We start from the raw sequence: 22,058 nt of genomic DNA, 5'->3' as shown, positions 1-22,058 counted from the left end.
TGACCCTCTTAAAGCCTCGATTAATTGATTACGGAAGAAATTAAAGTGGGAAAAAAATTAAAAGAAGAAACAAAGAGAAAGAAAAGGAAAATGCAGAAATAAGAGTCGAACGATATTAGAAAGAAATTTAATGATCCTCTTAAAGCCTCGATTCATTGATTAGGGAGGAAATATAAGTAAAGATAAAAAAAGAGGAAGGTAGGAAATTAAAAGAAGGAAAAATACATGTATACCAACAGAAAGATATTAGAATGAAAGTAATTGACCCTCTCACCGAAAAATGATTAGAACTTAAGAATTAGGTATGGAATAAAAATTAAAGAAAGAAAGAAAAAGAAAATATAAAAAGGTGAACGCATACATAGCAGATAATAAATGATAAACAATAAATATAGTAAACTGATTAGTACGTAAGAATTCGAGAAGAAATTTGGAGAAAAGAAAGAAAGAGAAGAAAGGCAGAGAAAGATAAATGGATAAATGATAGCAGGAAAGATATTAAAAAAGAAAAAAAGTTGACCCCTTTACAGTTTTGACGCGCCTAGTAATTAGCTCGTTGGTTGGATATGAAAGTGAAAGAAAATAATAAAGGAAAAGAAAGAAAAGAAAAAAGGTACACACATCAATAACATAAGAAAAATATTAGAAAAGAAAACAAATGACCCCCTTACAGCACCTACGCTCCTAGTACCTAATAACACAGAAAATTGATTAGCACTTAAAGATTAGATACAAAATTAATAGCAAACAAAGAAAGAAAGGAAACGATGAAACAGAAAGAAGGTCAACAAAAAAAACAAAAGAGAGAGGTTGACACAAGAATATTTATGAACGAATTAATCAAGAGAATGGCCTGAGGTGTAATAATGATAATGATGATGATAATGATGAAGTAATAATGATGATGATAATGATGAAGTAATGCAAGGAAAGAATGAAGGTAAAGATGAGAAACATATTAGAAGAGTTGACACGAGGTTATTTATGAACGGATTAATCAAGTGAATAGCCTGTGGTGTTGTTGTAGTAGTAGTAGTAGTAGTAGTAGTAGTAGTAGTAGTAGAAGTAGTAATACCTGCTCAATTTCTCTCTCTCTCTCTCTCTCTCTCTCTCTCTCTCTCTCTCTCAACATTCATTATCCCACAAAAATAAAAGTTTAAAGCGAGGAAGATTTATCATCCATTGTACTGAGGTAATTTAATTTGCGATGGTTGTAATAATAATAATAATAATAATAATAATAATAATAATAATAATAATAATAATAGTACATACATACATACATACATACATAACACCACCACCACCACCAACAACAACAACAACAACAACAACAACAACAACAACAACAACAACAACATCCCCCCCCCCTCTGACCATGACCTCCCCCTCCCCCCTCCAGGTCAACCTCCGCCGCGGGTGACCTGGTGGCACTCGGGGTCACTCCTGGACGACGTGGTGGACGAGGTCAAAGGTCAGGTCACCAGCAACACCCTGACTCTGCCTGACCTGACCCGCCAGCACCTGCACCGCGTTCTGACGTGCCGCGCTTCCTCGTCCAACCTGACCCAGCCCTCCCTCGCCTCCGTCACCCTGGACATGACCTGTACGTGTATTGTATTGCTGGTTGGTTGGTTGGTTTTAGATATATTCGTTTTGTGGTCTAGTTTTTTTTTTCTGTTGTTATTGTTTTTTTTCCATCTGTTCGGTTTTTCTTTGTCTCCATTTCACTACATTTTTTTTCTTTTTCCACAATTTCTTTTTTTCACCTTCTTTTCAACCTTTTTTTCACGTATTTCTTTTATTTTCCACCTTTTCTTTTTTTTCTTTTCTGATCGTTTTTCTATTTTCTACTTTCTTTTATTTTATTTTCCTACCTTCTTTTTTCATATTTTCTTTTTTCATCTTTTCTTTGTCCACATTTTCTTTTTTCACTGTTTCTTTTCTACCTTTTCTTTTTCCATCTTCCATTTTTCGATCTTTTCCTTCTCTTTTCCACCTTTCTTTTTCTCACCATTCCTTCATCCCTTCCTTCCTTAGTTCCTTCTCTCCTATGCATTCCCATTCTTCAGTAATCATCTTCGTTTTCTTTCTTCCGCATCTTCATCCCTCCCTCCTTTCCTCTCTTTCCTCCCTCTATCCTTCTCGTTTTTTTTTCCTCCCCTCTCTCCCTACCTACACTGCTCTTCCCTCTACTTCTTCACCCTCTGATCTTGACCTCTGACCCCTGACCTCTTATCCTAACCAACAGTGCTCTTTCCTCTACTATTACACCCTCTAAGCTTGATCTCTGACCCCTGACCTCTCCCGCCCCACAGTCCCGCCGCTAGAGGTCAAGATCCTGGGTAACCTGACGGGGCTTCCTGAGGGCGGCCTCCACACCCTTCTCTGCGAGGCCACGGGGTCACGGCCGCCCGCTGACCTCACCTGGTGGCTGGACGGAGACTTCGTGGAGTCCAGCACCACACAGGTGAGTCACGTGACCTTACCTGACCCGGGGGAATGAGGAGAAGGGGGGAAGGGAAATGGAGTGGGAGGGGAAAGGAAATGGACTGAAGGAGAGGGATGGGAGGAGGAGGAAAGAAGGAAGAGGGGCATGTGAAGAGGGAGAAGGGGAAAGGGAGGGATAGGAGTGAACAGGAAAAGATATGATTGGTGTAGGAAGGAAAGAGGGTGGAGAGAAGAGGATGGAGGTATATAAAAGATGCTAGAGTGCTGGAGGGAAAAATGAAGGGAGGAGGAGAGAGGAAAGACACGATTGAGGAAGGGAGGAGGAGAGAGGAAAGAAACGATAAAGAAAAGGATTGGAGGTGGAAAGCCAAGGGTGGAGAAGGGAGAGAAAAGGAAGAGGAGAATAGGAAGTTGGAAAAGGGGAGAGGAAAGAATGAGAAAAGGAAAGAAGGGAATGGTGGGAGGGTGAGAAAACGGATGAAAAGGGAAAAGGAGGGAAAAGGGGGAGAGGGAAGGAGAGAAGGGGGCAGGGGAGGAAAGACGGAAGAGGGGAGGAGAGGGAGAGGGCGGAAGGATAGAAGAGGATAAGGGAGAAAAGGAGAGGGAGGGAAAAAGGGAGGAAAGAAGAGAGAGGGGAGGAGAGGGAAAAGGCGGAAGGACAGAAGGGGGTAGGGGAGAAAATGAGAGGGAGGGAGAAAGGGAGGAAAGACGGAAGAGGGGAGGAGAGGGAGAGGGCGGAAGGATAGAAGAGGATAAGGGAGAAAAGGAGAGGGAGGGAGAAGGGAAGAGTATGGAATGAGGAAGGAGATGAGGTCAGGAGAGGTCACTAGGTCACAGGGGAGTTCTGTGACCTCGACATGACCCACGAGAGAAAGGGTACAGGAGGAGGAGGAGGAGGGGGGAGGGGGGGGGCAGGGGGGGGCAGGGGGGTCGTTAAGGGAGTGTGAGTGGGTTCGTTTAAGTGGTTCGGGTTCGTTAACTTTTTTGGCACGTTTTTTTTTATTTCGTTTATTTTTTTATTTTTTTTAATTTTGTTTCCTTGTACCCCGTTTTCTTTCTCTTCTTTTTTTTCGTTCCTGTTATTTTTTGTTTGTTTGTTTGTTTTTTGCTTTCAAGTTTTTTTTTTCTTTCTTCGTTTTCATATTTCCTTTTTTTTAATCTTTTTTCACACAGTTTTCCTTTACATTCTTTTTTTTCTTTATTTCGTTTTCTTATTTCATTCTTATTCTTATCTTCTTTTCCTTCTGTTTTCTTTCTTTCTTTTTCTTTATTTCCTCTTTTTTATCCTTAATTGAAATGAATTATTAGTTGTTGTTTTCATTAATCTCTCTCTCTCTCTCTCTCTCTCTCTCTCTCTCTCTCTCTCTCTCTCTCTCTCTCTCTCTCTCTCTCTCTCTTTGTTTCTCTTTTCTTTATTTACTTTTTCTTTCTTCGTCTCAAGTTTATTTTTCTCCACCCTTCTCATTTTTATACGTCGTTATTTTTTTTTTCTTTATTCCTCTTCCCTTTCACATGTGTTTCTTTCTTTCTATTCTTCTTCTTCTTCATCATTACTTCTTTTTTATTCTTTCTTTCTCTCCGTCTTCTTCAATTCCATCTTCTTCGCTTTATATTATTCCCCTTCTTCCGTTTATTTATCCTATTTTCTTCGTCTTCCTGTTCCTCCTTTTCTTCCTCCTCCAATTCCTCTTCTACGTTTTCCTCCTCCTCCATATTTTCGTCTCCTGTTTTTCGCCCCGCTTCTCTTCTCTTGCCTTCCTCCATTCTCTCCCCTCTCCTCCAATATATATCTTTGTTTTTCTTTCCTTCACTGTCTGCTATCTAGCTCCTTCCCCTTCCCTTCCTTCCTTCGTCTTCTATCTTATCTATTTCATTTCTTCTTATTTTTCTTTTTTGTTTTATCTTCCCATTCTTCTTTTCTTTCTTTCTTTCCTTCCTTCCTTTCTTTCCTTCTTTCTTTCTTTCTTTCTTTTTTTCCTTCCTTCCTTCCTTCCTTCCTTCCTTCCTTTCTTCCTTCCTTCCTTCCTTTTATCTACTTCCTTTCTTCTTCTCCTTTTTCATCAATGTTCATCTTCTCATTCCTACATAGTTATCTGCATAGTACAAACATCTCTATTCCTCCTCCTCCTCCTCCTCCTCCTCCTCTCCAAAGGGTTCGCCAGGGAAATCTTTACGGAACGCGACAGTTTTCAAGATACGCAAAATTTTCAAGTACTCGCGCAGAACCATCAAGTACAAAACACGTTAGGACTGACAGTAGAATGTCGAATAAGGGAGAATGTGGAAAATAACACACAAAAAAAATAAGAAGGAAAAAATATAAGAGGAAGGAAGGAAGGAAGGAAGGCGATAGAAGACTGAAGGAAGGAAAAACAAAGATATATGTTGGAGGAGAGGGGAGAACTGAGGAAGGAAAGAAGAAGGAAGAGGAGGAAAAGGAAGAGGAGGACTAGGAAGAGGAGACACTTGCAGCTACGTAATAAAGAAAGGAAGACGAAGACAATGTGATGAATAAACGGAATAAGGGAGAATGTAGAATAAGGGAGAACAGAGAGAGGGAGCGAGAGAACCAAGGAGAGGAAGGAAGGGAGAGCAATAAGAGGATAGACTGAAGTGTTTCTTGGTGATTTGTTTTCATAGTTACTGCATAGAAGACTTGGTTCAACTTTAGTGCTCAATTTAGGGCTGTTATAGTTCTGCATCGATTAGGATTATTTTTCTGTTTATTGGTATTTGTTTTTCGTCTTCTCTGTTCTTCCTCTTTCGTTCATTGCTTATTCTTTATTCTCCTTTACTTTTCCTTCCTTTTCTCTTTTTTTCTCGCTGTTTTTTCCTTGTTTTCATTCTCCTCCTCCTCCTTTTCTTTTTCATCTTCCTCTTCTTCTTCTTCATCTTCTTGTTCTTGTTTTTGTTCTTCTTCTTCTTCCTCCTCCTCCTCTTCCTTCAACCCTTTCTTTCCTCCTTTTCTTACTTTTTTAATCAGTTTCACCCTTCTCCTCCTCCTCCTCCTCCTACTCTTCCCCTCCCTTTTCTCATTATCTTAACCTCATTTTCACCCTCCTCCTCCTCCTCCTCCTCCTCTTCAGAAAATCCCTGAGAGGTACATAGTAAAAAAAAAATTGGGAAGCACCATTCTGCCATACCCTCCACCTGTCCCCTTTTTGCATTTAAATTCACTCCTCCTCCTCCTCCTCCTCCTCCTCCTCCTCCACAACCAATATTTCCGGGTCAGCGAACACGCAATTCCAGGTAATGAGTTGACCTAGCTTGACCTGACGCTTTATTTTTTTACTCTCCCTCTCACTGCTCCTTCTCTCCCTTCTCTCTTCCCTACCTTTAAACTGCCTCTCTCTTCCTCCACGCTTTCTGTGTTTTCCATTTTTTTTCTTTCCTTCTTTCAATCTTTTTCTTTTTTTCTTTCTTCCTTAATTTTGTTTCTTCTCTCCCTTCCCTTCCTTCCCTTTTCCTCCTTCTCTCTTTCTCCACCTTTCTTTCTTTCTTTCCCTCAATTTCATCCTCCTTCTCCCTCTTCTTTTTTTCTCTCCGTTTCTTCTCCTTCATCTTTTCCCTTCTTACCTCACACCCATTTTTCTTCTCTTCTCTCTTCATTTCTTACTCTTGCCTTCATTTTCTCTTTATCTTCCTTTTCTCTCCTCCTCTTCCTTCCCTCTGTACTCTATTCCTTCCTTTCTTTCACATTACCCCAACCCTCCTTCCTTCTCCTTCTCCTCCTCCTCCTCCTTCGCCTCCTCCTCCTCCTCTTTACAGCATTCTTTACGAGCTTTTAATATCTTTTTTTCCTCCACTCGCTCGTATGAAAAGTAGCATAAACGTGAGCGTGAGGTTGTAAGTAAACGAAGGCTATTACGAGAGAGATTGCGTGTAATGATGTAAAGTGGGAAGCAAAAGTGTTACGCGTGCACTTATATGAGAGCGCGGAAAATATGAAAGAAACGTAAAGTAATGGCAGTAGTAAAGTCTGTTTCGTTCCATCTGTCCGCCAACAAAGCGGGAGTTTTGGAGGATGTGGCACCTGCGCATTTCTAGTTCGTGAATACGTGAAAATCAACTGTTGTGAGAGACATTCAATCTTATTTTTCAATGATATATTTGTATGTTTATGCATACAAAAAACAACTCAGTCATTTGCATCGCTAATCTAACATACAAGCACACGAAAAGACAAGCTTGTATCAAATAACAGTCACGTCATGCTTGAACGATCTATGGTTTTTCAAATTCATTGATTGATAGCTCATTTCAGGTATGTTAAAACACATCTGGCTCTGCAAGTGCATATAAAGGATATCTTAATAATTTATTGCAAGTAAATAATGATTAATAATCAAAATAACATGAAAGAGTAAATAAAAACTGTTGAATACAATGCTAGGCTATTTCGAATATTAGGCTACCCATGTTATTTAAATGCAACACATCAAAATTCCTTTTGTATAGACACTTGCAGAGTCGTATATCACTTTATGTACCTGAGTGAGATGAAATATGGGTATCTGACAGTCTATGAATCATTCGAGTGTGATCAGACTATACTATTTGATGTACAAATTAGTCTTCCGTGTGCTTATATGGTCGATTATCGATGCAAATCGGCACGTTTGTGGTTCATATAAAAAGACTTGAGGGTTTTGTATACACAAACATTCAAATATATCACTGACAATATAAAGTTGATCTTCACGCAATCACGAACTAACAATACGCAGGTGCCACATCTACTTTCGCGAGTGGACAGACGGAATGAAACCGACTAAAGTAGTAGTAGTAGTAGTAGTAGTAGTAGTAGTAGTAGTAGTAGTTGTTGTTGTAGGAGGAGGAGGAGGAGGAGTATAAGAGAAAAAGGAAAAAAGTAATGCAAAAATGATATCGTTCTAAATAAGGAACCGAAAACATAACGGTCAACTTTTCCGATCTCCTCCTTTTCCCTCTTTATCTCCTCCTCCTCCTCTTCTTCTCCCCCTCTTCCTCCTGTACTCCTTCCTTCCTCCTCCTCTTCCTTCACTCCTACCCCTCCTCCTCTCTCTCTTCCTATTCCTCCTACTACTACTCTACTCTTTCTCCTTTACTTTTTATTCCTCTTTCACTCCTCTACCACTTCCTTTCCACTCCTCTTCCACTCCTCCTCTTTAACCTTCTACACTGCCCCTCCTCCTCCTCCTCCTTCACCCTCGCGCTCCTAAGTAAACAACATTGCAGAGACATTCTCCCAAAGTTCTGAAGCGCCGCCGCTCCTCGCCCTCTCATTTACATTTACAAATTGCGTTCATTTGCCGAGAAAATATTTGACGACAATAGTTCATGCGTTCACAGAGAGACAGAGACAAACAGACGGACGGAAGTATTGAGCAGAGACTAATAGACAGACACACAGACAAACGAACAGACATACGGACAGGCAGAGAGGAAGAAAAGGACACAGACGAGATGGACGAAAGACAAACAGACAGACAGACACTCACATAGACAGAAGTACAGCGCAGAGACTAACACAGACACACACGCACATACGGACAGACACACACATACAAGACACGTACAAGAGAAACCATGAAGTAGACACATTGAGAACACGTATTTTCATCTCTTTTTTGTACAAGAAATCACTGCTATGCCCTTCCTTCATCCCCTTACCTTACCTTACTCTCTATCACTGCTGGGTCGGTTAACAGCATCCGCATCCCTCATCTCACTCCACAATCTGCACCCACCCGCCTCCACACCCTTACCTGCAAAAGAAGAGAATATTGTGCATGTAGAAAAAATATATATACATGGAACTGGGTCATAGTATTTTTTTACGACATACAGAAGGCAGGCAGGCCGCGGCGGGCAGAACAGAATGATTATAATAAAAAGGCTCTAAAATGCTGCTGCTCCTCTGAAAACACACACAAAAAAAATGGAAATATGATCAGGTTTGTTTCCAGGTGTGTCTTGTTGGTGGTGAGGCTCCCGTCCTGAAAGAGTGAATCTGTGCGAAGGAGAAGTACAGAGAGAAGAAGTGAAGTAGTAACAAAAGAATAAGAGAGAAAGTAGAAAGCGAAGTAATAACGCAAAAAAAGTAATGTGAAGGAGGAAATATGGAGAGGCGATGAAAGTAGTGACAAGAGTGATATTGATAAAGGAGAGAACAGAAAGGAAAAACGAAGAAGTAAGAAAAGAGTAAGTCGGATAAAGGAAGAAATAGAGAGAAAACGAGAAGTAGACAAAATAGAAAGTCGTATAAAGGATGAAATATAGAGAGAAAACATGACTAGTAACACGAAAGAAAGTCGTAAAAAGGATACAAAAAAGAAATGCGAAGTAGAGATTAAGGAGTAAGCCAAATAAAGAAGGATATAGAGAGAAAAGACAAGAAGTAGAGCCCAAAAAAGTAACTCATAAAACATCGAAAATATACATGTTAGAAGATGAAACACAGACACAGAGAGAGAAAGGAAGGAGTGGAGCAGTAACCCCAAAAAACAAATTCGCATCAAGGGGAACACAAGAGACCATCCAACGCCTTATTTAGCGCCTTAGATCACCTCAGGACCGTGTTTTATCGCCCCGCCTCTCATTTCCGTCACTTATCCTTCCTTACGACCGCGATTAGGGCGAAAAAACAAAAACCGTGCAGTAATAAAGACTTGATTGCAGAAAAGGAAGACGTGTATAAATAACAGAGAACACGCAGTACCTCATTCTGACTAACTACATCCCCTCGCAGGCCATCTCGCTTATTGCTTTACACATCATCCGCCCAACAGCTCCAGTAATTACGTACACACATTAGCTACACGCATGACTAAGGAACACGTCAAACAGGGTGAGGACGCAGAAATGTCACGTAAACTGCCGCCTGTCTACCTGAATGGCCTCGGACGCGCTGACTGTTAGTTATGTTGATTGTCACACCTGTTTCACACTTTGTTCTTAGCCCTCACACATTACGCGCATGACCCAGGAACATGTCAAACAGGGTGAGGACGCAGAAATGTCACGTAAACTGCCTCCGATCTAACTGAATGGCCTTACACACGTTGATTGTTAGTTAGGTCGACTTTCACACATGCTCCACACCTGTCTCACACCTGTTCTTGACCTGCATAGATATTAATGACGCAAAGCAACTGATATGTCACGTAAACTGCCGCCTGTCTAACTGAATGGCCTTACACACGTTGTCACACCTCCCTCACCCCTGTCTCACCTGTTCTTGACCTCCACGCGTTACTAACAGGATCCAGGAAGTCGTTGAACAGTAAAAAGGTGGAAAGAAAAGGCGTGTAGTTTTCCTTTGATATATTAATTCCCTTTCAAGTCTTATTATTTGTTAGCCTGACTATTACTCAACCTAACGTAACATAATAATCATGACCCAGAAAGTCGTTGAGCAGAAAAGAAGTGGAAAATATGTGCAGTTTTTCTTTCGACTAATTGGATTGCTTTTTACGCCTTATTTGTTAACTTGACGATTACGCAGTCTAACCTAACTTGACCTAACCTAACAATCATGACCCAGGAAGTCGCTGAGCAATAAAAAGGAGAAGAGGAAAAATACGTTCTTCTTTCACTATCTGGATTGCTCTTTACGCCATATTTGTAAGCTCGACTATTACGAAACCTAACCTACCCTAACAAACATGATACAGGAAGTCGTTGAACAGGAAAAAAGCAGAAAGAAAATATATACGAAGTTTTTCCTCTTAACTAATTGGATTGCGTTTTATGACACAATTATTTACTATGACACAACCTAACATGACCTAACACAACACACACAATCCGGGAAGTCGTTCAACAGTAGAAAGTGGGAAGAAAATACACCAAGTTTTTTTTCTCTGAACAAATTGGATTGCTTTTTTACGCCTTACTCATTAACTTTAATATCACGCAACCTCACTTACCCTAACAAGCATGATTTAGAAGATAGTTATAGTCTAAAGCAGAAAGAAAATGTGTAGTCTTTCATATAAGTAATTGGATTGTTTTATACGATACTTATTACCCTAAATATCACGTGCACTGACCCGCCTCAGCTAACAGGCATGATTTATAAGGCCGTTAAGCAGTATAACACAGAAAGAATGCGTGGGGCGTTTCTTTTAACTAATTGGATTATTTTACATACGTTGCTTATTGCCCTGAATATGACGTAGCCCAGCGTTGCCAGAGTAAACCTAACAAAAACCAGACCTAAGCTAACCAAACCTAACAAAACCTAACCTCACCTAAGCTATGCCAACCTAACCTAACCAAACTTAGTATTTGCCAACTTGACCCATCATAACCTAACAAAACCTAATCTCAGCCAACCTAACACATCCTTACCTTACCTAGTCTAACATCATCTAACCTAACTTAATGTAACCAGACCTTGCATAACATAACCTAGTAAGACTTATACTATCCCCAACCCAAGCCTAACTTAACCTAACCTGACGGATCGAACTGACTTCTAACTTCCTTCAACCTATCCTAATCTAACCTAACCAAATCTATCCTAATCTAACCTAACCTTGCATAACGTAACCTAGTATAACTTAACCTAACTTCAAACCAAGCCTAACTTAACCTAACCTGACGGAACGAACTGACTTCTAACTTGCTTCAACCAATCCTTCTCTAACCTAACCAAACCTACCCTAATCTAACCTAACCTTGCATAACGTAACGTAGTATAACTTAATCTAACTTCAAACCAAACCTAACTTAACCTAACCTGACGGAACGAAGTGACTTAACCTAACTAATCAAACCAAATGTAACTTAACCTTCCATAACGTAACTTCAAACCAGGCCCAACTTAATCTAACCTGGCATAACGTATCGAACTCCAAACCAGACCCAACTTAACCTAACCTGCCATGCCTCGTATCTACCTCCACACCAAGCTAAACGTAACCTAACCTTCCCAGCGAACTGACTTGACCTAACTCACCTCGCACCTCTCTTATTGACTCAACACATTACACGCGTGAGCAAGGGTGTTTGGACAGAGCAGGGCGGCGGAGGAGGACGTGTAGTAATCCTTGTGAAGTAATTGGATCGCTTCTCAAACATCACCTGCCTTGTTACCGTCTCTATCACCTCTCTCTCGTTATCAGAATTGCCTTCCCTTGTTCTTAAATACATATTAATAGTAAAAGTCATCGTGTCCGGTTATGTTCATCTTTTTTTATTCGTTTTTTCGTGTTTTTTTGGGGGGGAGTTGGTTATTTTTCGTTCCTCTTCTCTGTCTCCATTAATATACAAAAAAAAACATAAAAAAATAATCATAAAAGTCGTATCATATTATATTCATCTTTCTTATTTTTCGCTTTTTTCATGGGTTTTTTTTGGGCGGGGATTGTTTTTTTCTGTCTCTTGATCTGCCTTCATTATTGTACAAAAAAATAAAAAATAAATAAAAATAATCCTAAAAGTCGTGTCATATTATATTCATCTTTCTTATTATTCACTTTTTCATGTCTTTTTTTTTTTTTTTTTTTGAGGAGGGGGTTGGTGTTTTTTTCCGTCCCTTGGTCTGTCTTCATTATAATACAAAAAATACACAATCACCATATTAATTTATTCGTAAGAGAGACGCGAGTGTTATCTTACAAACGCTATTCCCGCTTTTTATCAATTTATTCATTTCTCGCTTTTATCAGGTCTAACTTTATTTTTCTTCTTATTTGTCGTGGAGTTTTGCTTATTATTTCTATCTTTTCTTATTCTTTAACTCATTATCTTTACCACATCTTCCTTTTTACTTATTTGTCTTTTCTTACTCTTTTACTCATTATCTTTACAACGTCTAACTTATTTTCAACTTATTTGTCTGTGAATCTCGTCTACAATGTCTATCTTTTCTTACTCTTAACTCATTATCTTTACCACGTCTTACTTTTTTTCTTATTTGTCGGTGAGCCTTCTAGATTATCTTTGTCCTATCTTATTATCTTCCTTATCCCCTTCCTACCTTTGTTTTGCTTAGTTTTAGATCATATATGGTTACCTTACAGTCCTTACCTTAGTTCACCCTACCTGTCACCTCCAATACCTTCGTTTTCTTTACTTATCAAATACAGAAAGTCAAGTAAATACTGATCAGAGCAAACTCAAATCCCTTCACCTTTAACTTATTGACGTAACCTTCCAGTATATCCTTTTGATCATATTTTTATTTACTTTACAGTCTTGACCTTATCACCTTTCACCTGGGCAATTTTCGTTTTTCTTTACTTATCAACTATAGAAGAAGAAAGTAATATCCTTATCCGGTATCCTTGATTTCGCGTATCCTATTCCTCTTCCCTCCCATTCCTCATCCATACTCCTCCTTCCCGATGCTCTGTCCCTCCTCACAGAATATCATCTTCCTCATAAAACTCTTCCTCACTTTGATTTCCATTGGTCTACCTCATTCCTCTGTCCTCTACCCCACGCTCACAGCCTCAGTCCTCATCCATTCCTTCCGCTTTATGCCGATATTAAATTCCTCATAACCGTCTCAGTCATTCACGTCCTCAGTTGCTTCTATCTGCTTATATTACATTCCTCATTCGTCCCGTTCCTTGCCGCACTAAATCCTCGCTCACTCTTCATTTCTCACACTCATATCGTCAACCCCTTCGCCCTTTTCCATGTTCCTCATCACATTCTCACTTACTCATGCCCTCACTCCTGTCTACCTGCTTACAGAACACTCCTCACTCACCCCTTTCCTTCCCGCACTAAATCCTCGCTCACTCTTCATTTCTCACACTCATATCGTCAACCCCTTCCCCCTTTCCATGTTCCTCATCACATTCTCACTTACTCATGCCCTCACTCCTGTCTACCTGCTTACAGTACACTCCTCACTCATCCCTTTCCTTGTTACCGTATCCTCACTCAATCACCATTCCTTAGACTCATATCAACCCTCTCAACACCCATTCCCTCCCTCTCGTCTTGTTTCCATTACCTTCCCCTCTTATTCGCTTCCTCGTTATCCCATTTCTCATCTCCTCACCATTCCTTAGTCATACCATCCCCTCAACACCCGGTCCCTCACTCATTAACACTTGCTTCCCCCACTTATCCGCTTCCCCATTATCCCATTCCTCACCACCCAATCCCTCAATTTATCCTTCCTTTCATTACCTTTCCCATTTATTCGCTTCATCCATTATCCTATTCCTCACCATTCTTTACCACCCAGTATCTCAATTTATCCTTCCTTTCATCACCTTTCCCATTTATTCGCTTCATCTATCCCGTCCCTCACTCCCTCCCATTCCTTAACGCCACATCATCCCCTTCAAAGCCCATTCCCTTCCCTCTCGTTCCCTCCCTTCCGCGTTACGAGCCAAGACTTATTGATGCCCTGCGTCATAAATTTTCCTGACGGGCTGCTGGGCGATGCACGAAGGGGATTTATCATGCACAAGATCATGTTAGCGGGCAGGTGTGTGTGTGTGTGTGGGTGTGGGTGTGGGTGTGGGTGGGGGGTTATAAGTGTGTGTGTGTGTGTGAGTAAGTGTGTGTGGGTGGGGGTGGGGTTGTAAGTGTGTGTGTGTGTGGGGTTGGTGTGTGTGTGTGCATGTGTGTGTGTGTGTGTGTGTGTCCAGGTGCAGAAACGAAGGTCAAAAAATGCATTCACCAACACGACATTTGGAAAGAGAAGGAAAAAATGTGAGAATTGTGGCAAAACAAAAAGAGAGAAAGAATAAAAAAAGGGGAAAAAGGCATGGAAAGAATGATACAAATCTTTGCGAGCGTGTTTCAGGGAATTAGGGAATTGGAACTAAAGTGATGTTGAAAATAGAGGGGAAAAGCACGAACCAAAAGAGAGAGGAAGTGTTACATTGCCGACACCTACACGCAAAGGCACACACACACACACCACAAAAAAAAAGAATAAAAATGAATAAATAAAATAAAAAAGATAGATAGATAGATAGACAGATAGGTAGACAGATTGATATAGATAGATAAATGGATAGATAGATAGATAGATAGATAGATACATAGATCGATTTGTAGATATAGATAGATATAGATAGATTGATAGATAGATATAGATAGATAGATAGATAGATAGATAGATGGAGGGCAAATGCGTGAATAAATAATACAAATAAGAAAATGAAAAGATTAATATGTAAATAAACTAAAAAAGAAAAGAAAAAAAGATGGAAAAAAAGGGAAAAGATCAAAACAATGCGAAAAAGAATAAGAAGAAAAGGAAGAAAGAAAAGAAGAAAATGGTAGATAAGTTTTACAAGAAAGAAAGAAAGAAAGAAAGAAAGACTGAACTAAACAGACAAACGGACTAACACACACACACACACACACACACACACACACACACACACACACACACACACACACACACAGACAAACACTCAAACAGAAAGAAATACAGAACACAATTATAACGAGAGAGAGAGAGAAAAAAAAAAAATATTCACATTCACATTCACACCCGCGGCGCCTCTTCCTACTTTTAACATTTTTACAACACGGCAACAACAAAAAAAAAAAAAAAAAAAAAACGCGGCAAATTCCAATGACAATAAAGTTACACAGAAAAATACAATTATCATGTAAAAACAGCCGCCGGTGTTTGCTGTCCAGTTCGCTTTCACTTGTTTACATTTATTACTCACGCGAGGTTAAGAGAGAGAGAGAGAGAGAGAACTGGAAAGAGATACACAGACATACATACATACACACAGACATACATATATACACACAGACAGACAGACATACACACAGACATACAGACAGACAGACAGACAGACAGACAGACAGACACTAACCGACTGCGTGGGAAAGAATTTTTTTTTTCTTTTATGAGAAAAATACATGTACATATAAATAGACAAACAGACAGACACAGACACACAGACACAGACAGATAGACAGATACAAAGACAGACGTACGTACGAACAAATACAGAATAACAGACAGACACATACGAAAAACTAACATATGTGGACAGGCAAGCTGATACAGACAGACAGACAGATAGACAGACAGACAGACAGACGGACATAGACCAGTAGAATGAAATACAACATACAGACACAAATATGAAATAGCAACATAACCAGACAGACAGACAGACAGACAGACGGACGAGGCAATTCAGGTACAACGGGTCGGCAATCAACAGAACCCCCACCTGGCCATCCACCTGGACAGAAAAAGATTAAAAAAAAACGGGAAAACAAACAGAAAACGGAAAATAAAAAAAACACCTGTAAATGACTTGATTGAACGTTCGAACCTTTCAACTTTTGCGTTCCCGGGAAAGAGAAAATTGAGGAGAGGGAAAAAAAAAGATAAAAGAGAGAGAGGGAAAGAGAGAGAGAGGAGAGTGAATACCAGTTGTACATTCACCTCCCAAGCACTCTCTCTCTCTCTCTCTCTCTCTCTCTCTCTCTCTCTCTCTCTCTCTCTCTCTCTGGCTATAAATCTACCGTCCCATACACAGTGATATATTCAGGTCTCTCATTATTTATTTATTTTCTCATCCGTTTACCTCCCACGCTGCCCTCCTTTCTCTCTCTCTCTCTCTCTCTCTCTCTCTCTCTCTCTCTCTCTCTCTCTCTCTCTCTCTCTCTCTCTCTCTCTCTCTCTCTCTCTCTCTTCTCCAACGCAGCGGTTCCCAGCCTCGGAAATGCTTGATTAATGTTCGTCGCTCCACAAGACTATCACATTCGGAGATCAGGAAGTCTAATATCTAATTCTTAAACCACAAATTCAACAACATATGAAACCGCGGGTGAAAAATTGAACTTGAAAAATAAATTAGCCTTCAACTCAGTACATGATTAGTAATATGAAGAGGATGGAAAGGATTAAAGCAGGGGAGATGTAGAGTTAAGGACAAAAGATGAGGATGAAGGAGAAGGATTACGATGGAAGGGTTACAGAAGGATGAGAGGTTAAGAAGGACAGAGCTTAGATGATGATGCAAGAGATTGTTAGATTTTTATTTCTTCAGGAGTATTCTAAACAGTGAAATCAAGCCACACAGCCAGTCGCGCACTCCCTTAATCTCCTGTCACCCCCTTACCCATCCTGCCTCCCCTCCCTTTCATTCCCTTTCACTCCCTTTCCCTCCAACTACTTCCTTTCCCCTTCTCTTCCCAATATATTCCTTCCCTCCCTCACTCTGGTAATACAAAAAGTGCTCTCACACCCCTCCCCTATCACCCCTTACCCTTCCTGCCTCCCCCTCCCTTTCATTCCCTTACCTACACTCCCTTTCCCTCCAATTACCTCCTTTCCCCTTCTCTTCCCAATATATTCCTTCCCTCCCACACTCTGGTCCTACAAAAAGTGCCAACCCGACCTATGTTATTCTTCCTCTCCATTAACATTCTCTACCTGCCTTACCCTTCTCTCTCTCCCTTTTTTTCCCTATCCTTCCCTCTTCTTCCCCTACCTCACCTTCTCTCTCCCTCTACCTTACCCTTCTCTCTCACACCCCTCCCTTTCCTCCCTATTTCTCCTTCTCTCCCTTCGCCTAACACTTGTCTCTCCCTCCACAGAATCTACACCTGACCCATGTTATTGTTTTTTCTCTACATTAACATTCTCTCCCTATCTTACTTTTCCCTCTCTCTCTCCTCCCTCCAGTAAACTTCACCTAACACCTGTCTCTCCCTCGCAGGTGCTACAGGAGGGCAACATGAGCAGGTCAACCTTCACCTTCTCCCCGGGCAGAGCGCAAGACGGGGCTCGCATCACCTGTCGCGCCGAGAACCCAGTGCTGAAGGCGGCGCAGGCGATGGAGGACACGAGGAGCCTGGGTGTACTGTGTGAGTATGGGGGGGGGAGAAGGGGGGAGGGAGGAGGGAGGGAGGGAGGGGGGGGGGGAGGGAGGGGGGTTGGGGGGGGGTTGGGAGATGGGGAGGAGGATGTGTGTGTGTGTGTGTGTGTGTGTGTGTGTGTGTGTGTGTGTGTGTGTGTATGTGTGTGTGTGTGTTGTTTTCTGCCTGTCTTTTATCTCTTAATCTCTCGTTCTCCCGGTTTCAATTTTAATCTCTCTCTCTCTCTCTCTCTCTCTCTCTCTCTCTCTCTCTCTCTCTCTCTCTCTCTCTCTCTCTCTCTCTCTCTCTCTCTCAGGAAAACTTATTTACCCATTTTACGGAATTTCAACGTCTTTTCAGCTTGTCAAGGAATCAGCGAGAGAGAGAAGAAAGAAGACTCTCTCTCTCTCTCTCTCTCTCTCTCTCTCTCTCTCTCTCTCTCTCTCTCTCTCTCTCTCTCTCTCTCTCACCTGGAAAATTTAGGAACCGTCCGGAGCTAAATTCGAAAACAGAAAGAAAAAAATTCACTTCACGTCGACAGCAACATTTTCCGAAGATTCACAACCCAGGAGACTTGAGAGGAAGGAGGAGGAGGAGGAGGAGGAGGAGGAGGAGAAGGAGGACGAGGAGGAAAACTAGAAGAAAATGAAAAAGAAAAAGGAAAATAGAAAAATGCTTGCAAACGAAGAAAAAAAAAAGGAAAAAACAAGAAAAAGAAGAAGAAAAAAAGAAGAAAAAAACTAACTGCTATACAAACTTAATTTCCTCCTTTCACACACACACACACACACACACACACACACACACACACACACACATTCCCTCCCTTCCCTCCCCCTGTTCTCTCTTCCTTCCTCTCCTCTTCCTCCTCCTCTTCCTCTTACTAAATACTTTACAGCGTCTCTCTCTCTCTCTCTCTCTCTCTCTCTCTCTCTCTCTCTCTCTCTCTCTCTCTCTCTCTCTCTCTCTCTCTCTCTCTCTCTCTCTCTCTCTCTCTCTCTCTCTCTCATATCCAATATATACACCTTTACTCTCTCTTTTCCCTCTCTCTCTCTCCCTCTCTCCCTCAATTCCGTGTTCCTTTCCTCCCTTCTCGCTCCCTTTCTTTCCCTCCCTCTCCTTCTCTCTCCCTTCTTCGTATCATCACACTTTCCCTTTTACTCTCTTTCCTGTATGTCTCCTCTTTATTAAACACTTTCTATATTTCTTTTTTATCTCTCTTTCCCTCCTTTTTCCTTTTCATATGTTTCCCTTTCTTCCCTACCTTTCCACACACACACACAAACACACAAAACACACACACACACGGACATCACACTACTCTATTTCTCTCTATTTACTTTTCCTTCTATTCATTTATCTCCCCTTTACATGCATCGATGACCTCCACCTCTCCTTACATCAATACATAATTATTTTTCCTTTCTGTCTGGTTCCCTCACGCTTCCCCTCTCTCTCTCTCTCTCTCTCTCTCTCTCTCTCTCTCTCTCTCTCTCTCTCTCTCTCTCTCTCTCTCTCTCTCTCTCTCTCTCTCTCTCTCTCTCTCTCTCTCTCTCTCTCTCTCTCTCTCTCTCTCTCTCTTTTTCCGTCCCTCACTTCTCTCTTTCATCGTGTTCAGGGTGTCTCTCTTCTTCCTCCTCCTCTTCTTTTTCTTCTTCCTCCTCTTCCTCTTTTCCTTCCCCTATCACATGAGTTTCAATCCTCTATTCTTCGCTTCAGTCCTCTCGAATACTGTCTCTCATGCTTTTCCTTTTCTTTCACTCCCTTTTCTCCCTTTCACACTCCCTTTTCCTCCCTCCAACACTCCCTTCCTCCAGCCGACAACTCATCTTCGCGCCCTCCTTTCCTCCCTCCCTAACGCTGTCCACTTCTCTTTCCCATTTCATAAGAACATAAAAACGCTCACTACATCTTTTTTTTCATTCCTCCTACATTCAAGTTCTTCGTCTTGTCCTCCCGCCCTCTTTCCCACCCTTCCTCATCCATCCCCTTCATTTAACTTCACCATTTCCCTACCATCACCCTCCCCCTTCACGCCCTCACATCCTATCGTCCTCAACTTCTATCCTCCTTTTCATCCTATCTACACTCAAGTTCACCATCCCATCCTTCCGCTCTCCTTCCAACCTCCCTCCGTTATGCCGTCCACTTCTCTCAATCATTTCCCTACCATTCCCTCCCTTCACGTTCTCCCATCCTATCGCCCTCAACTTCTATCCTCTTTTTCATTCTATCTACGCTCAAGTTCACCATCCCATCCTTCCGCCCTCCTTTCAACCCTCCGTCTACTTCTCTCAATCATTTCCCTGCCATCCCCTCCTCACCCTCAACTTCTATCCTCCTTATCATCCTATCTACACTCAAGTTCATCATCCCATCCTTCTGCCCCCCTTCCAACCCTCCGTCTACTTCTCAATCATTTCCCTACCATCCCCTCCTCACGCCCTTCTTTTCTCGTTTACATTTCTTTTATTCGCTTACTTCCATTTCCCCGCTCACAACTATCTTTTTTTTTCATCCCTCACACTCCCGCCCACAGTAACTCGACACCCTCCCTGACGCTCTCCACTTCTTTTTTTTAACATTTCCTTTCTGTTTCCCCTCACGCTCTCTCCCCCATCCTATCGCCCTCAACTTCCAACCTTTTTTCATCCCATCTACACTCAAGTTTTGCCTATTATCTCTCGCCCTCCCTTCCACCGTCACTCATTCTCTCCACTTCTCTCTTCTTCTCTTCCATTCCCTTTTATGTACATTTATTTCCCTTACTCTCTTCCTCCCGTATCGTTGTTGTTGTTTTTTTCATTCCATCCTCGTTCACGTTCCCTCAGCCTCCCTCCTATATACCTTCCATCATTCCATCCACTTCTCTTTCCCGTTTCCCTTCCTTTCCTCCCTCACGCTCTTTCTCCCATTCTCCCATCCTTTTGCCCTCCTTTTCCACTCTTCCCTCACGCATTCCACTTCTGAACATTTCCCATTCATTCTGTCTGTTCGTCATGTCTACCTGTTTCTTATTTCCTTCCTCCCATATGGCCACCCACAAATTCACCTTTTCATCCAATCCACACTCAAATTTGGCTTCTCGTCCTCTTACCCTCCTTTCCACCTTCCCTTGTTCGGTGCATTTCTCCTTTACATGTCTCTTTCAACCCTCCCTCACGCTCTCCCTCCCTTCCTGCAACTCTCATCTTATCTCTCCTCTCATACTCATGGTCTAACTTCCATCCTCCCTCCCACACTAGTTCTCATTTCCTACCCTCCCTGATGCCGTGTACTACAGCCTACTCTTTACATGTCCCTTTCAGCCCTCGCTCACGCCCTCCCTCCCTCCCTCCCTTGTAGTCTCGCCTCGCTTGGCTCTGCGTGTGGGTCGTCGGCTGCAGCTGGACAACATCAAGGCAGGCGAGGATGTGTACTTCGAGTGTGTTATCCAAGCCAACCCGAGGCCACACCGCGTCAGCTGGTTCTTAGACGTGAGTATGTTCGTGTGTGTGTTGACTGGAGGAAGGGAGGCAGGAAAGGGAGTGAGAAATAGTAGGGAGGGTGGGAGGAAAGAGTGAGATAAAGGGAGGAAGAGAGTAGTGTTGGAGGGAGGAAAGGGAGTGAGAGAAATGGAAGAAGAGAGAAAAGAGGTGTGTGTGTGTGTGTGTGTGTGTGTGTGTGTGTGTGTGTGTGTGTGTGTGTGTGTGTGTGTGTAACAGTATTGACAGAAATGGAAGTGACGGTGATGGTAGTACAGTAGCATTATGTAGTAGCAGTAGTAGTAGTAGTAGTAGTAATAGTAGTAAAAAAAAGTACCTCGTTATGCAAATTTCACACATACAAAACAAAACACAGGTACGCCCTCCACACACACACACACACACACACACACACACAAAAGTAAATAAATAAATAAATTAAAATAACAATAATAATAATAACAACATCTCCCTCACACACACACACACACACACACACACACACGAGCATACAACGTTAAGCAATGCGGAACAACAACAGACGGTACACATCGAGCCGCGCCTGCCATACCGGCCCTCACAAAACAGGCTATTGATCGCATAATTTTGACGGATAGGCCATCAGAGGAGACTCCTGGGAAATTACCTTGAGGCTGCCGAAAGAATAATTTATGGCTACCTACGCGGACCTTTCTTTCTCTCTGACGGGCGAGCTTAAGAGAATAGTAAAAAGAATAGAAATGGTGACTGTTAGGATGGTGGTGATGGTGACAGTAACGATTGTAGTGGTAATAATTGCGATACTGATAATGGAGAGTACGAGGAGAAGGAGAAGAAGAAGAAGAAGAAGAAGAAGAAGAAGAAGAAGAAGAAGAAGAAGAAGGAGATGCAGATGAAGAACGAGAACAAGGAGAACAAGAAATACAAAAACAAGAAGAGGAAAAACAAGATGAGAAAGAAGAAGGAAAAGGGAAGAAGAAAACAAAGAAAAGACAAAAAACGAAAACACACACACACACACACACACACACACACACAGACACCTACCCTCCTCACACACACAGCCCCCCCCCCTTCCCCCCCATCACCCCCCCCAACCCCCTCCACCCCCCCCACACACACACACGTACATAGAGTCAATTCCAATATTAAACACGGCCGACGTCAGCGATCTGTGTTCCTATCCGGTAATTGAGTGCGTCTGTGTGCGCGGGCCAACATATAAATTAGCAGAAAAGTAAATAGAGGAAAATAGACAAGAATATTGACATCGTACACTGTATTTAAATGACACACACACACACACACACACACACACACACACACACACACACACACACACACACA

General features: G+C 41.8%; 1 protein-coding gene across 2 annotated transcripts in view; it reads left to right on the top strand.

Moving 5' to 3' along the window:
- The window catches only part of LOC126996227 (hemicentin-1-like), a 134,677-nt gene that overhangs the window by 100,374 nt on the left and 12,245 nt on the right, over positions 1 to 22,058 (top strand). For both annotated transcript variants that reach the window (XM_050856574.1, XM_050856573.1), the window contains exons 6-9: positions 1,403 to 1,606; positions 2,319 to 2,470; positions 17,109 to 17,256; positions 20,593 to 20,723. In XM_050856574.1, the coding sequence (XP_050712531.1) occupies positions 1,403 to 1,606; positions 2,319 to 2,470; positions 17,109 to 17,256; positions 20,593 to 20,723 (635 nt within the window). The remainder of the gene's footprint in view (positions 1 to 1,402; positions 1,607 to 2,318; positions 2,471 to 17,108; positions 17,257 to 20,592; positions 20,724 to 22,058) is intronic.

This window comes from Eriocheir sinensis, chromosome 9 (genome assembly GCF_024679095.1).
Source record: "Eriocheir sinensis breed Jianghai 21 chromosome 9, ASM2467909v1, whole genome shotgun sequence".
In the NCBI taxonomy this organism is placed as follows: Eukaryota; Metazoa; Arthropoda; class Malacostraca; order Decapoda; family Varunidae; genus Eriocheir; species Eriocheir sinensis.
The sequence above is the reverse complement of the archived record's forward strand: the minus strand, read 5'-3'. Positions and strand labels throughout refer to the sequence as shown.